Source organism: Poecilia mexicana, unplaced genomic scaffold (assembly GCF_051168715.1).
Source record: "Poecilia mexicana isolate PSO_F unplaced genomic scaffold, ASM5116871v1 scaffold_17, whole genome shotgun sequence".
Lineage (NCBI taxonomy): Eukaryota > Metazoa > Chordata > Actinopteri > Cyprinodontiformes > Poeciliidae > Poecilia > Poecilia mexicana.
The window spans coordinates 5,582,826-5,598,552 of record NW_028263386.1 but is presented as its reverse complement, the minus strand read 5'-3'; the positions used below and the strand labels follow the sequence as shown (position 1 = coordinate 5,598,552).

The 15,727-nt window shown below is 36.9% G+C and overlaps 1 protein-coding gene across 1 annotated transcript in view; it reads left to right on the top strand.

The window, feature by feature from the left end:
- The window catches only part of LOC106906125 (neuropilin-1a-like), an 80,537-nt gene that overhangs the window by 29,578 nt on the left and 35,232 nt on the right, over positions 1-15,727 (top strand). Inside the window, exons 4-6 of the mRNA XM_088014348.1 lie at positions 5,776-6,003; positions 9,547-9,717; positions 12,667-12,833. Of these exons, the coding sequence (XP_087870474.1) occupies positions 5,776-6,003; positions 9,547-9,717; positions 12,667-12,833 (566 nt within the window). The remainder of the gene's footprint in view (positions 1-5,775; positions 6,004-9,546; positions 9,718-12,666; positions 12,834-15,727) is intronic.

Sequence of the window (15,727 nt, the reverse complement as noted above, 5' to 3'; positions counted from 1 at the left end):
GAATTTAGTTCATTTATGCCTGTTTAACCTACATATGGAGACATATTTTGGCCGAGTTCCTGTTTCATTTTGGTAATTTGATTTGTTTCTGACTAAAATTTGTTTGGTTTTGGATGTTTAAAACAAAATATATATATATATTTATATAGTTCTTATATGCAACCAAAGCCATAACAGTTTTAGTAAATTTAACTGTTTCAAAATCAAAAATTTCAATCCAATTGAATTCAAAAAGTTGTCCTTTTTTAAAGCTAGTTAGTCAAATAATGCCAAATTCTGACTGAAATCTAATTATAAAAGTCAAAATAAAGGTGAAATATATCCATTTCACCCCCTTTATTCAGATTCAAACCTTTAAAGTGTCAAATTCAGTCCAAATTATTTTAATTCAGTCCAACATATTATAGTTTAAATCCAACTCATTATACTGAGAACCAAATTAAGTATTTCTTGTGTAAATGGATCCAAAGCATCTAATTAGTTTCATAGCAAATTAGTTTTATTTCAGGGTAATTAATGTGGAATCCAAAATATTTAAATTAGGAGCCCAAAATTATTTTCCAATTTAATACAAATCATGTTTATTCCACCTTTTTCTACTTTTAGATTCAGTTATGTAATTTTATTCAGTTATAGGAAGAACAAATGTTTCTAAAGAATCTATTTTTGCAGTTTATTCAGATTTTAACCCTAGAAGTTGAATAAAGTAAATTAGTGTTTTATTATTGATCTGAAAAACTTAATTTAGGGAAAGTTAAATTAAAAATTTTCAAAGTGCTAAGCTAAAAGTTAGGGTTATAGTACATTTGCTGAATTGTCCATCACTAAATATAAATATAAGTTAGTGAAATTATCAGTCAGTTTAATGGATTTCAGGGAAATTCTTCCATTTTAATTCAGTAAATCAAGTCCAGATTTTGAATTATTTGTCCAGAAAAAAATATGTAACGTAAGTAACAAATTAGAGCACTTTTATTGTGAAATGCATTTGTTTAATAATCCTTCATAATGAAGTCATTGTGGTCGTGCTGAGCTGGTTTTTCAGAGTTCATACTGGGAGGGTGGCGTTGCTTCACCATCAGAAAAAGCAAACCGCAGCAGGAGGAAGTTGCTCGGATAGTTGTGGATGCAGAAAACCGTTTCTTCCTGATTTATCGCCGGTTTCTAAGAACCAGAAGCAGAAGTGAATCGTGTTGCAATCTGTCCCCACCTTCCTCTCTGCATTTCTGTGCATCAGTTTGTGGCTTCAGCCCTCACCTCCCTCCTGTTATTACGACATGGAAACCCCTGAGCGCAGCCTGAGGCGCTGCGACGCTCGTCCAGACGACACGCTCCGCTGCGCCTGAAGATGGCGGCGGTAATGAGCGCTTCGCGGCAGCACTGGGTTGCGTCGCTCCACCCTTCCTTCTGACCACAGCGAAGATTTCATTTATAAATGATAGCCAAGTGGGACATTTCTCCCCATCGTACTGGGACTATATTGGTCCCAGCTCTACATCTGATGTTGGTTTTTAACCAAAAACACATGTCTGTGTCTTTTGAGAGATTATTTTAAAGCCGTTGCTGATTGAATGGCGTCGTCTGGACCTGTCACGATAACAACATGTGTTGCGTGGTAAATAGTGATAAACAATAATATTGTTGCTTTGAGACCATTTTCAAGGAATACGCAGCTGCAAAACACCACAAGAACCGTGGGAATAAATACAATTTGATCTGATTAATATAAAATATTACATATTTTCTTATAATCAAAATAAGAGATGGTGATGAACATTTTTATTATCTGGTGATAAAGTCACAATATATGATCTGATAATTTATTAATATAATTTAAGCTTCTGTATTTTGCTTAAAAGTTGCAAGTTCTGTAAAGCTTACATACTGCGGCTTTAATGCAGTATGTAAGCTGTGTTTCACTGTAAAAACACATAATCTTACCGAGTATGTTTGGTCTGGTTCAAATATCTCAGTACACTTAGAATACGACAGAACCAACTTACAGGTAATTTATCAGCAACATATAAGAGCCTGTTTTAAGTCAATAATTAATTAATACTGATTGAAAAGTACTAGTTCTGCTGGCAGATTATTTCAGTTATAACAAGACATTTTCCGTGTTAGTCTGCCAGCGGAACTAGAACTTGGTTGCTAGGTAACGGCCTGGGCTTGGCTTGCGTTGCTAGGCAACGGTGCAGTGCCAGTTGATTGCAAAATAAGTGGACCTAGTACTTTCTCACCAATATTAATGAATTATTTACTTAAAACAAGCTGCTATACGTTGCTGGAAAATTACATGAGAGTTTTTAAAAGCTACAGTTTTTAAAAGCTTTAAATTCTTATATAACATTTCTTTGCTTTTTGTATAAAATTGATCTTTTAAAACATTTGTATTGGCAAATCTGCTCTGATTTTCCCTCCTTTCTCGGCCCCAGCTGCGTGTTTCTCAGACTCTCTCTCCGAATCGAAACATGCTTCACCTCCCGTCTCTCCTCATCATTTATCATGTCACCCCTTAATGACGCCACCTGTGTCAACAGCAAGGGGTCCTCAGCTGTGCGTGTGTGCGCGTGTGTGTGTGTGTGTGTGTGTGTGTGTGTGTGTGTGGTGTGTGTGTGTGTGTGTGTGTGTGTGTGTGTGTGTGTGTGTGTGTGTGTGCGTGTGTGTGCGTGTGTGTGTGTGTGTGTGCGTGCGTCTCGCTTCGTGTCACATCTGGACCCGGCAACATGAGAAACGCTCCTCTTCCTCCTCCAACACGGTAACTTTCACACGCGCAGCCTCTGCCTCGGAGCGATGCTTCGCCCTCAAACGCGCCTCGTGTCGACGCCGTTTCCCCAACATCGCTCTCCGTCGTGACATCGCTCACGCTGAGGTGCGAGCCGCCGGCGCCGATGACGGATGAGAGGCGACGCAGGCTTCTAGGAAAAAAAAAAAGAAAGATGGCAGCTGCCTCTGTTTGCATGATGTTATTTCATGATGTGAGTTTATGATCAAAACAGCTAATTTGTATAAACACAGGATTGGTAACAGTTGAATACTGAATGTTGAAAAGTAAAAGTCCAGAGACTCCAGAGAAAATTTATTGAAATTTTCAGTAAAATTTCAATAAAATTGTTTTTTCCTTTTCTTAAAACTTGGTGATAAAAAGACGAATTATTTGTGTCGTACTTTACAATTTCCTCCGTAAGTAAATTATGGTAGTAACCATTTTTACCCTTATTACAAATTAAAAGTCTCTGTGTCTACTGAACAAATTTGTATAATTTGTGAATGACAGTGGGGGGCCACATAAAATCAGTCCACGGGCCACAAATGGCCCACGGGCCGCACTTTGAACACCCCTAGTCTATGATCTATTGAATCATATAATCCTGCAGCATCTCTGTAATATGACCTGATCTGACTCTTCATGTTGACTTTCTGATTCACGAGTTTTTCTAAATATAAGATGAATTTAGTTTCTCGAACTGTTTGGTGGAGAATTTAGCAGATAAAAATCAGTTTCTCTGCAGGAGCTGATTTATTTTTACCTGTTTTTAAACATGTAACAGAACAAAGAGTCTCTGTTCTGCACCTTTCGGGTTTCTTTTCTTTGATTCTGAGTTTATTCCTTTCAAAGTTCAGAGTTTTTGAATATTTTAACAGATCAAGCTAAAGATACTTTCCAGACATCTGAGGGCAGATGAGTGATCCTTCTTCTCTGGGTGAAATCAAAAGCAGACCTTTCTTACTTTGATTATCCTCCATGTCTTACATGTTTTACATGTTTCTGTTTGTCTTTTCTATCATCTAGTGACTTAAATTTGTAGCTTTAATGAATTTTAAATGTCTTTGTGACTCTTTGTGTATCACAGAATAAACAGGAGCTATTTTAGTGGCCAGCCAAGCTAAAAACAGCCATGAAACGACTCTGAACCATTTCTTTTTCTTCAGAGAGTTGAATAAAAGCGTGAATGGACACGCGGTGATAAAACACAGCTGCCCGTCTGCAGATTTACTGAAAGTCATTTGGGCGAGCCGCAGATCTGTTGGGAAAACTGTTAAATATCCAGACCTGGCCAACAGGAAGGAGGTTGTTGGTTTGGAGGAATAAAACCACGACTTTCAAGCAAAAACTTGTGTTTTAAAGCAGAATCAGATAGAAAAAAGGCGTTCTTCAACAAAATCTGAATCTTTAGTGTTATTTTTTTGAAGAATAAATGTGATATATATTGAGATTTGGCTTTTCCGTGGAGAGAAATGAACAATATTCACTGAAAACGGTTAAAAATTTACAAGATTTAGAAAACCAAAGTTTACATGTTGCTGATATTTACAGGTATTTAACTGATCATTTCTCTCAGTAGATAACAAAACAATTTTTAATGTTTTTCTGTCTTATTTCTAATATTTCTGTTAACAAATAAAGCATTTATTGATTTTTTTATAGATAAATAAAATTTCCATGTGCATTCTTATAAATGTATTTATTTCATATATTTATTTTACATTTAGTCATATTTAAATTACTTAAAGCACCACACTTATGTATATATTTTTACATAAGGTTTATATTGCTTATGGTTATATTTGTATTTACTAATATTTAACACTTTGGATGCTTGTCTGCAAATAAGTAATTTCAATAAAGTATTTTCCATTCTGTTTAATAATTAAATAATTAAATTCTGGTTGTAAGATTCTGTGTTTTTGCAGAATAATGTAATAAAACCAAAAAGAAACCCAGAATACTGGAGTCCTGACAGAAATCTGATGCTAAGAATATCATCTAATTGTTTGTCCTGGTAGAAAACAACATGTGAAAACAGATTTTGTGAGTAAATAATTACATGGATTTCTGTGTCTGTGTGTTTGTCTGTTTTCGAGTTTTTGTCTCATTGCTTCATGTTGACTCTTTCAAATTGCCTGAAACCGCCAGTAAATACGAGCCGAACTCGGCACAAGCTAATGTCTAATTAAATCTAAGAAAATCTGTTTTACTGCAGCAACAAAATGTTTCACAGAAAATAAAAAAAATTATATATAAACAAAAGCAGCCTCTGATACATGTGTTTATGTATTTAGGTTTAGGGAAAAAATCTGAAATAGAGCAGCTTTTTAAGTAAATAAAATTAAGATCAGTCTAGTTGAGATATCACCATTTTCATTTCTGTTGAACATCTTCAAAATGGGAAAGACAAGGAAACAACTCCTAATTCAGATGTTATAATCGAGGCACATACTTTCACATAAAAATAAAATTAAGAATAGCATTCTGCACAGCAGGGCCAAAATTTCTACAGAAAATGTGTGAAGTTGGCAAAAATATTGAACTCCAGTTCAAAGAAATGTGCAAAATATGCATTTTCTTAATACAAGAAGTGAAAACAAAAACTGTGGAAATGGCAGAAATGTCCCTTACCAGCAGAAATGTTATTTCAAATGAGTAAAAACTGAAAACACAAGCAATTTGCTGAGAGCAGTGATGATTATATTATATTTTATTTAAGAGTTTTAGCAGCTGCTGGGAGGAAGGATATATGATTACGCTCTTTTGTGCACCTGGGATGTACTGATGTACTCTGATTGGTTGTTTCTAGTTAGTTTCCAGCTGGTTTCCCAGATTAACTTTTCATATTTTATTCAACAAACATGTAAAAATATATTTTGTAAAAGTTGCATACCGCAGTTTTCATGAAAGTTTTCAAATTGTGAATTGGAAACACGAATCCACTGAACTGGTTTTATTTCTGAACGCTTCAGCTTCGGTTCTGACTCCTGGTCTGTCGCCTTCAGGTCCAGAATGCTCCAGGAACTTCACGGCTCCCAGCGGCGTCATCGAGACGCCGGGTTTTCCCGAGAAATACCCCAACAACCTGGAGTGCACCTTCATGATATTCGCCCCCAAGATGGCGGAGATCACGGTGGAGTTCTACAGCTTCAACATGGAGCCCGACACCACGCCGCCGGCCGGCGCCGTCTGCCGCTACGACTGGCTGGAGGTTTGGGACGGCTTCCCCGCCGGTGAGGAACCAGAACCACACGCTTAATGAGAATCAGAGAGTTTAAACTACAAACATACATTAGATGACATTATTCATTTTGAACTGCAAGATTATTGATCTAATTCTCTTTTCCAAAATTTTATTTTTCAAAAGCGAATTTTCGAAAGTCGAAAATTCGCTTTTCATGTTTTATGTTCAAATGTTGAACAAGAAACATGAAAAGACTAGTTCACCTTTGATGTGAATTTAATGCAAAGATCTCAAAATTTAGTGGTGATAATGTAAAAATTAAACTAGTTCCCCAATAAATGTAACTGCAAATTTTTACGTTTTGGAGAGAGAACATTTATTTTTTAATGAGTTCACTTTGAACATGAATTTTGAGCAATGTTTTCAATAAATATTGAGTTTGTAGTTTATTTGCAGTCCTCTGCATGACTTTGTTAAATAAAGACAATAGGACATTTTTGGCACTAATGGCAAAAGGTTTGGACAGCCCTGTTCAAGGCAAACGGACTGAAGCTTGATTAAATGGGACTAAATAGGAGCTGCTACTCAGTGGAGCTGATACAATGAGTAATAAACAGAATCATCCAGCAGGTAATGATCGTTCTGTTTGAGTCCAAACCAGTTCTTCTTTGCACAAATGGCATCTGGATGCACTGACAGCGGAGGGGAGACTCCCACGCAGTTCGCTCATTGTTCCTTCACCAACCGCGTTTGGAAAACCGGCACATGAATGACGGAGACGCAACCTGTTCACACTCCCTCTCCTCCAGCTTGGACGGCTCGTCTCTGCCTCCATTGTTGCCTAATTAGCCGTACGGCGCGCCGATAATCACCAGAGCTGTAAACCTGGGCCGGGCGCCTGGCCCGCGGCGCCCAGAGAGCCTTTTCTCCCCGATTACTGGCTCAGGAACCTGAGGGACTGGCTCAGGTACACAGAAACTGACACGCACTTTAAAGCGGCGCCAGCCTGCCAGGACTCTTCCTGTCAAACGGTCCGTGTTGGTGCGCGTGTCGGCACGCGCTCAGGTGCATCTGTGCTCAAGAGCGTTTGTGGGTTTGATTGAGCCAAACGTGTTTGTCAGGGAAGATAAGGGAGCGTCTCTGCAGGAGGGTTCACTCCGACATGCATTGATCTCATTTCCTTTCAACTTGCTCCCTTTAATTAAAATTCAGTCAACTTAATCAGACTTACAGACATCTGCAGCTTCCCAGGTTTTCTTTAGATCAGTCAAGTTTATTTCTGTGGCACATTTCAGCACTGAGGCAGTTCAAAGAGCTTTACATCATGAAAACATAAAACATCATTACAGTTTGTCAAATTCACATTAAATAAGGCTTAATGCTCCATTTATTATGAATCAAAAGCAACTCTAAAAACATGGATCTAGCCTTGATTTAAAGGATGTGTCAAACTCAAGGCCCATGGGCCTAATCCGGCCCGCCGTAAATTTTTAAGTGGCCCTTTAGACTCCAAATTACATCAGTTAGTCCCTCCAGTTTTTCACAAATCTGCAAATCCACACAAAATCAACAAATCTAAATGCAACAAATTGTTACCTATTAACCCCAGCTAAGCTAAGCCCCGTTACCTAGCAACCTCGGCCATGCCCAGCCCCGTTACCTAGCAACCTCGGCCATGCCCAGCCCCGTTACCTAGCAACTCAAGTGAAATTCCAGAGTTTGGTCGGCTAGTTTTACGCTCTGATCTGTACAATGGCTGACAGCTGTTCTGTCGTTGGCTTTCCATTCAGAAATATAATAACATAAAACAGATATCTACACAGATACAGTTTATTTGAACTGTAGTTCATCGTCAGGTTTTTACGCTCCCTTACTATTACAAGAAACGCTCAAATTTAGTTTCTTCTTCTATCCAGTTTTCGTGAGGCTCCACGTTGCCCGTAGGATTTTTTTTTTTCTCCTCCTTATTTTAGGTGTGATTTCATCAGCCGACGGCTTTGGAGTAAAAACCATTTCACACGTCCTGCGATAAGGATGAAATGGCTCCAAACGTAATCCGTCACAGATCGCCGACTACCTGCTTCAGACTGTAACTGATAAACGTAATCCATCAGATTACTGCAGCTCAGCATTCCTGTGCGAGTGCTTCATGTCTCTTTTTCTTAGCTTTTTACCTCTAAGCTGAATTAAAAGAATATATTTTTGTATCATGTAAGAGGAGATACTGTATCTCCACCAGGCAGCACCACAAGCTTCATTTTTGCGAGTTGGAGATAAGAAAAAAGCTAAAATGTGTGACCAGCTGGGGACTCTAAATGTCATTAGATATGAAACGGCATGTCTCTCTGTGCCTTTAATGAAAGAAGAAGAAATTTCTTTTAGATATTTATTTTCCCGACGGGTTAATTCCCTGAATAACAAATGCTCACATCAGTTCTCTGTTTATCTCGGTTTAAAATGATCCGCCTGGTGCACAGCAGAATTACTTTCACCAATTTACTTTGGTATTCATAAGAAGGACCGAATGCATTTGTTACTTCATGAAAAAGGTATTGATTTTTCACTTGGTACGCTTCCAGATAATTAATGACACTTAATTACCAGCTCACCATTTGTCAAAGAATTGCAATATGGAGAGAAATTTTAAAAAAAAATGGCTGCAGTTCATTTAACAAGACAGTTCCAGAGTAGAAACATAAAGTTGATCATTTATAACAATATTAATGCTACTTTGCAATCTTAAAATTGCTTTTTCTTTAATTAGTTTCAAAAGCTATATTTAATTTGAAGAAACATAAGAAATTATGAGGTAATCAAAGAGTGAAAATAGAGCAAAGACCAAAGTTAACGCTGAAATAAATTAATCAGAAAGACAATTTCCACATCAACAGTAGGAAATGTTCAACGGGGAGGTTAGTACGGTGGACCAGAAGAGTCAACAAATGCAAAAGAAAAAGACCGCAATGCAACAGCAAAAACGTCACAAAGCCAAAATGGATCAACGAAATCCACAACTCAACAAAAAAACCACAACGCAACAGCAAAATCCACGACAAGAAGTCACAATACAACAACGAAATCCATAACTAAACAACAAAAATCCACAAGGGAACAACAGTGATGGTACAAAAACAACAAAACAGACAAAGCAACAGTAAGAAACCACAATGAAAAGTTTTGTTTAAACAGAATTCATGCTAAACTGGCCAGCGTTTGTTTTTTGACCCTTCTGGACGACTATATGTGAACAGGAATATTTAAAAATAGGTTTAAATGTTGACTGAAGCCATCATGCTAACCAAGATATTAGGGTTATAACTCTGACCTTATTATCTGCATTTGAATCTACAGACTTATCAATGACCTTACCATCATTTATATATGTAAAGAAATCTTATTTTTGATATTAGGGAGCAAAACAATACAGTTTTTGTTTTGAAACCTAATTCTATTTAATCTGTGACCAATCTTCCCCTCTTATGAATGGATCTAATGTCGGTGCCGTGTTTGCAGCCTTATGACAATGTAAGATGGCGTGAATAAGATGGAAACTGCTGATGAAGCTGACTGTCTCGTTCTTCCTCTTCCTCAGTGGGTCCTCACATCGGCAGGTACTGCGGCCACAAGTCGCCGGGTCGGATCATCTCCCACACGGGCATCCTGTCCATGACCATCACCACCGACAGCGCCATCGCCAAGGAGGGCTTCACGGCCAACTACACCATCCGAGAGAGGGAGCCTCCCGCTGGGCACCAGGACGACGGTGAGACGCTAGCGCTTCCTACGGACGTTGTTAAAGATTGCTTCTTAAGTACAACAGTAATCCTGGACTTTAGAAAGGGCTTTTATCTTAAAGATGTAAACAAAACTCTTAAATTTAGGTAAGCACGATATAAAAATATGGGCTAATATCACTAAATATTATTGTTATAGATCAATTTATCTAGCTAGCTATCTGGCTATTTGTTTAGCTAGGTAATTAGCTTGGAATCTAGCAATCTTCCTGTCCATTTGTCTGTCTAGCCAGCTATCTAGCTAATTAGCTAACTATCTGTATGACTAGCTATTTTAGCTATTTATGTCACTGTCACCTATCTAGCTAGTTAGCAATATAGCTACCTGTCCTGCTAGCTAATTAGCTATCTATCTAGCATGTTGTCTGTCTATTTGTCTATCTAGCTATCTGTATGTCTGGCTAACTGGCTATTTGTATAATCTATCTAGAAATAAACGGTCGTTAATATGAGCCCGGTCTTATTTATCGGACATAACCGATGCTTATCGCAGTATGTCGTGCATTACAAAATAATAATTATTAATAATTAATAATGTTAATCATCAAATAACTAATATTTAAACATAAATATGAACCTAAAGAACAGGTTACACTTGAACATTGTTCAAACATCATTGAATATTTTTTAACAATCTCTAAAATCTAAATTTCTGCGTGTCATATGAACTTTTTAGTTCTCATTATAGTAATATTTGGCGCAGGTCAGAGTCACTTTGTTCTTGGTAAATAAACACTTTGAGCCAGTTTAGCCTGCATAGTTGCATTAAGATGTGTGATTTGTTTTGACTCACTGCTTTAACACCTCTGTTCCTGCAAGCTGACACATTTCGCAGCGCTGACTGAGCACGCAGTGAGATGTTACCTAGTATTTAAATCATTAATAAGTCATGCAACTCATTAATGGAATAAAAACAAAAGATATTTCTTCTGTTTAAAGTATTATAACATTTATATCTCAATAAAAACGTCACTGAATGTCTTTTATATGATGACTGCAAGTCAGTTTCTGTTAATTACTAATAAAAGGGATTAGATTCCAGCAGATTAGATTCAGTTTATTGTTTCAAGAATTATTTATGACCCTGAATCAGCTTTAGTTAGATAGATTGATATAAACTAGATTTACTGATCAGAAAATGTGTAAATAAATAAACCAAAATGTATTTAACAAGGATAAAACAAAGTAGTTTTACGGAAACAAAGCACAGCTGGATTAAATGGTGGTGAAACACGAATGAACTGGTGAGAAATCAGGATAAACTGGTCAGAATTTCAACCAACTGAGCTGAAAACTTTACCTGACCAGAGAGAATAAAAGTGAAAAAACGAAAGATAATAAAATAAAAACATCTTCAGTCTTCAGACAACAGAAAGAACATATGAAGCAATTTTTAGATTTATCTCTAGCCACAGTTTGTAAACGTATCAGTTGTTAGATCTAAATTTAATCGCCTCTTATTCTTCTAGATTATTATTTCGATTCAGAGTTTCTTCCTGGAGCAGATAGCTCGTATTTTTATCGCTTTGACCCATTTCCAGCTCCTATCTTCTGCTGCTGAGCAATCTGTTTGGCCGATTTCACACTAGACTTTTATCAGGAGTCTCCGATTCTGTTAAAGTTGCTCCCTGGGGATTTTATTCTTCCTGGTCCCTGACAGAAGAAGCCGGTTTTCTGCATAGCTGGGATTCCTGTAGAGGTATAAATGCGTTTTTAACCCTTTGGTTGTCGCTGACCCGGTTCAGGAATTCTGGGTCCCACGGTGTTCGACGTTTCTGGGGAAACATTCACGTCAAACAAAACTGATTTTCCTGGAGGACTTTGAAGCGACTGCAGGATTTATTTCTTTGTTCTGGGATGTCGGCGTCCCGGCTGGACAGGGAAGGGACGGATAAATATCAATTTACCAAAACAACAAGTTTGGTGAGACAAACGTCTGCCCACGTTTTGTTTGTGAAATGCAGGAATTGATGCAAAGCGTTTGTGTCAGGCTTGCAGACCTTGTGTCTCCCACTCAGAAACACTCACACTTCCTTTTGCGTCCTCCTCCCTTTTCCTTCCCAAGGCTCTCCTGCTGTGATAAAAAAAACACTCAGATGCTGCGTCTCGTTCAAAGATTCACTTAAATCTTTGAACGAGGTGCTTTCTCTTAAGCTTAGCGCCAAAAAGAAGTCACAAACATGCAGAAACTCATCAAAATCACCACATTAAAGTATTAAAACTATTACATCTGAAACGATTAATCATGATTAATCGACTATTGAAATAATCATCAAATAATTTAGTAACTGATTAACTGGCAGCAAAAGGTAATTTCCCGAAACAACATTAATCATGATTAATCAATTTTTAAGTAATTGTTAACTAATGTAGTATTTGATTAATCGTTAACTGCCATTTGTAGAAAAAACAAATAATTGATTAATCGTGATCAATCAATATAATAATATCATTTTGTCATTGGTTAATTGCTAATACAGTCTCATAAAAGGTCATTTGCTGAAATAACAAATAATAGATTATTTATAACACTCGATGAAGAATGATTAATCAATTTTTGAAATAATTGTCAATAATTTAGTAATGATTAATCATTAACTACCCTATATAGACTCAGAAAAGGCCATTTGCTGGAATAACAAATTTTATTGATTAGCTCTGAAACAATTAATCGGATTAATTGTGATTAATCGACTATTAAAATAACTGCCTACTAATTTAGTAATCAATTAATTGCTACTTGCCGTACACAGACTCAAAAAAGGCCTTTTCCTGAAATACCAACATGCTCAGAGCAGTAAGTAGCACAAATCCCCAAAGGAATGCTGTTATTACATCATAGGCAATAAAAAGTTTATTTTCTTGTTAAAAATGAATTGAATTATTTGTTTACTTGCTTCTCCCTCTGTGTTTCTCAGATTTTGCCTGCATGGAGCCGCTGGGCATGGAGTCCGGGGAAATCCCCTCAGACCTGATCAGGGCGTCCTCCCAGTATAACTCCAACTGGTCCCCCGAACGCTCCCGGCTCAACTACCAGGAGAACGGCTGGACGCCGTCAGACGACACCATCAGGGAATGGATTCAGGTCAGACGTCTCAAATAGAGCTGCAACTAACCACTAATTTGGTTATTCTATTCTGACGATTAATCAATTAATCAAATAAAAAAAGACAATTGGTACATTTTGTCATTAAACCACTTAAACCTTTTTATACAATGTTAGAAATGTATTAAAATGTGAAAATACACAATTGAATTAATGTTTTAAATAAGAAAATACACATTTTATTCCCAAAAATACAGAAACAACAGCATTGCTTTAGTGAATCGTTGGTTATTTGTAGCTAAAGATGAGAAAGAGAAAACTCACCCTTTCTGCTTGATTCAACATCAATGCAGTGTATGAATAATCTGATTATTATTTATTGGATATCAACTCAGTTTGTTTTATTTTTTCAGAATTTGAAGCAAATAAAGCTAAAACTGTTACTTCAGGAGTTCGGGGTTGAATATACCTACAAAGAAGGTTTTTTGTCATATCTTAAATGCAAAATTTATATATTTTTGAGACTTTATACTCCAGTTATCGATTAATCAATCACTAAATTAGTTGACAATTATTTTAATAATAGATTAATCGTGATTAATCTATAATTGAATTAATCTAAAATTTAAATCCAGACCACTATAAGATCTTTCCATCACCATCTCCAAAAACTCTTTTATTAACCCGACATTTAATTTCTCTGTGGAATCAATAAAGTATATTTGAATTTGAATTAATCCGATTAATCGTTTCAGTCGTAGCTTCAAAATGCAATTTTTAAGTTGGAACTATAAAGATAAAAACATGTTAGTAAATAAATAAGCGTTGCATGCGTTGAACACACTGTTTGTGCCCTTTTTTAGCACATGATGTTTTTTTTCTAAGGGAAGCAGTTGGAGGTTATGTCACTTTAATCCTCACTTCCAGAGTCTGAGCTCAAAATAAAAGCCTCTGATTTCCCAGCGGAAAAACATTGCTCCTCTGTTTGCCTTTCACTGCGCCACCGAGAACTCGCTCACATCTGCTCTGAATATTGCTCACTCATTTGTACCACTTCTACACACGTTATAGTGATGGTAGACGGGAAAAAAAGCCAACATGAATTAATTATTTACATCTGCTTCTGCTGCACAGTTTCCTGCCGTCATGCTGAAATCTGATGTAGCGGCCTGCAGCCACTAACTGTAGGCTTTAAACATTTATAAAACATTCGTGTACAGCTTAAAGTGGCAACATTTACTCATCTGAACACTGATAAAGGCTAAGAAACTGAATCTGACAACTTTACGTTTTAAAAAAAGATGATTTTAGAGGTGGTTTGGTTAAAAAGTTGCAGCAGGGAATTCATATTTTTTATAGTTTAGATGTTTAAACCAAAACAAATCATAAGCAATATTAAAAATATAAATAAATACAGTAAATAAACTTTAATTCTAAAGTATCTGCAGTGCTAGTTTGAGCTCTTCTATCCACTTAGATTAGTTATTCTCATGGCTGCATCTCCATTTAACTCTCCATCCATCCATTCATTATGTTTATGTGGCGACTGGCCGCCTGTCCGCACCGGGTACACCCTGTACGGCTCTCCAGGCTACCACAGGGCTAACACCCACACACACTCAGGCGAATTCAGATTAATCTAACATGCATATATTTGGGACGTGGGAGGAAGTCGGAGTACCTGGGGAAAACCAGAGAAAACATGCAGACTCCGTCCGATTCAGCTGCACGACGAAAACACTACAAAAAAATCAACTGCAATTAATTACAAATTGTTTTAGGAATCGATTTATCGTTGTTCATAGTGATGCTAACCTGAAGGCTACTACTGTTTATTCACCCAAACTCATCTACATAGATCATAATGCTGGAGCCAGTGGGAAATGCAGAGAGGAATGAATGTTTGTTGAAACACAGAATGAAATAAGAAAAGTATTATGCTTGTCTAGCTAGCAGTTAGCCTGTTATGTATGATAAAATATAGCTTAGTAGTTATATCTTTAATATTTTTTATTTATTTATGACTTGTTCAGATCGCCATTCTTGCCCTACCTTGAAATGTCAACAGATTGAGCTCCAACTATAATATCCAATTTGTGAATTATTCCGTTAAACCAAATGTTTTCTTCACTGTTAGCAGTAATTAGCTGTGTGTAAACACAGGCTAGCAGTTACACAGGCTAACAGCTCTTTCTTGTCATAATGGAGGATAAATGAAACAGCAAAAATTATTAAGAGATTTGATGTTCAACAATGTCAGTTTTGGTCTTATGTTCAACTCTGTAGGTAGCAGCTAGCCTTTGTTTAGCCATGCTACAAAGTAGGTTGCAAGCTAAAGATGCTAACTGCTTGCATGTTCAAACATGGCTTGATTTTGATGGGTATTCTTGTTCAAGTCAGTGAAAATTAAAATGTCTGTTAATTATGGACATCAACATAATCTTATGTTAACTCAAGACTTTTGAGATAACTTAAACTCTTATTTTATTTATATATTTTATTTAATTTCGTCTCTAGTTTAGCTTTTTAAATTCCTCTTGTTTAAGTTCATGCTTCAGTATTTCTGTGCCAGCACATTGTGCTTTTAAGCTAAACAAGGTGAGTTAAGCATGGCGTAAATACAGATTTTTCTGTTTTTAAAGAGAAAATGAAGCTCAAACTACAGGAAGCAGAAACAATTAATTCAGATTCAGCCCCCTGATTCACAGTTGCTCAAATCGTTGGATATTTACATGAACTCCGTTACCCATAATTCAATTTAGAAGCCCAAACAAGCGTGTTTGCTTCTCCTCTGGGTCAAGAAAACAACTGGATTCAGTCTGAATTATCAAACCGGTATGGACATGTGTGGCTGGTGTCCAGCGCCGACCCATTGTCCAGGACAGGAACTCATAGAGGAAATCCCACAATGCCCTGTGCTGCAGGAGCAGACC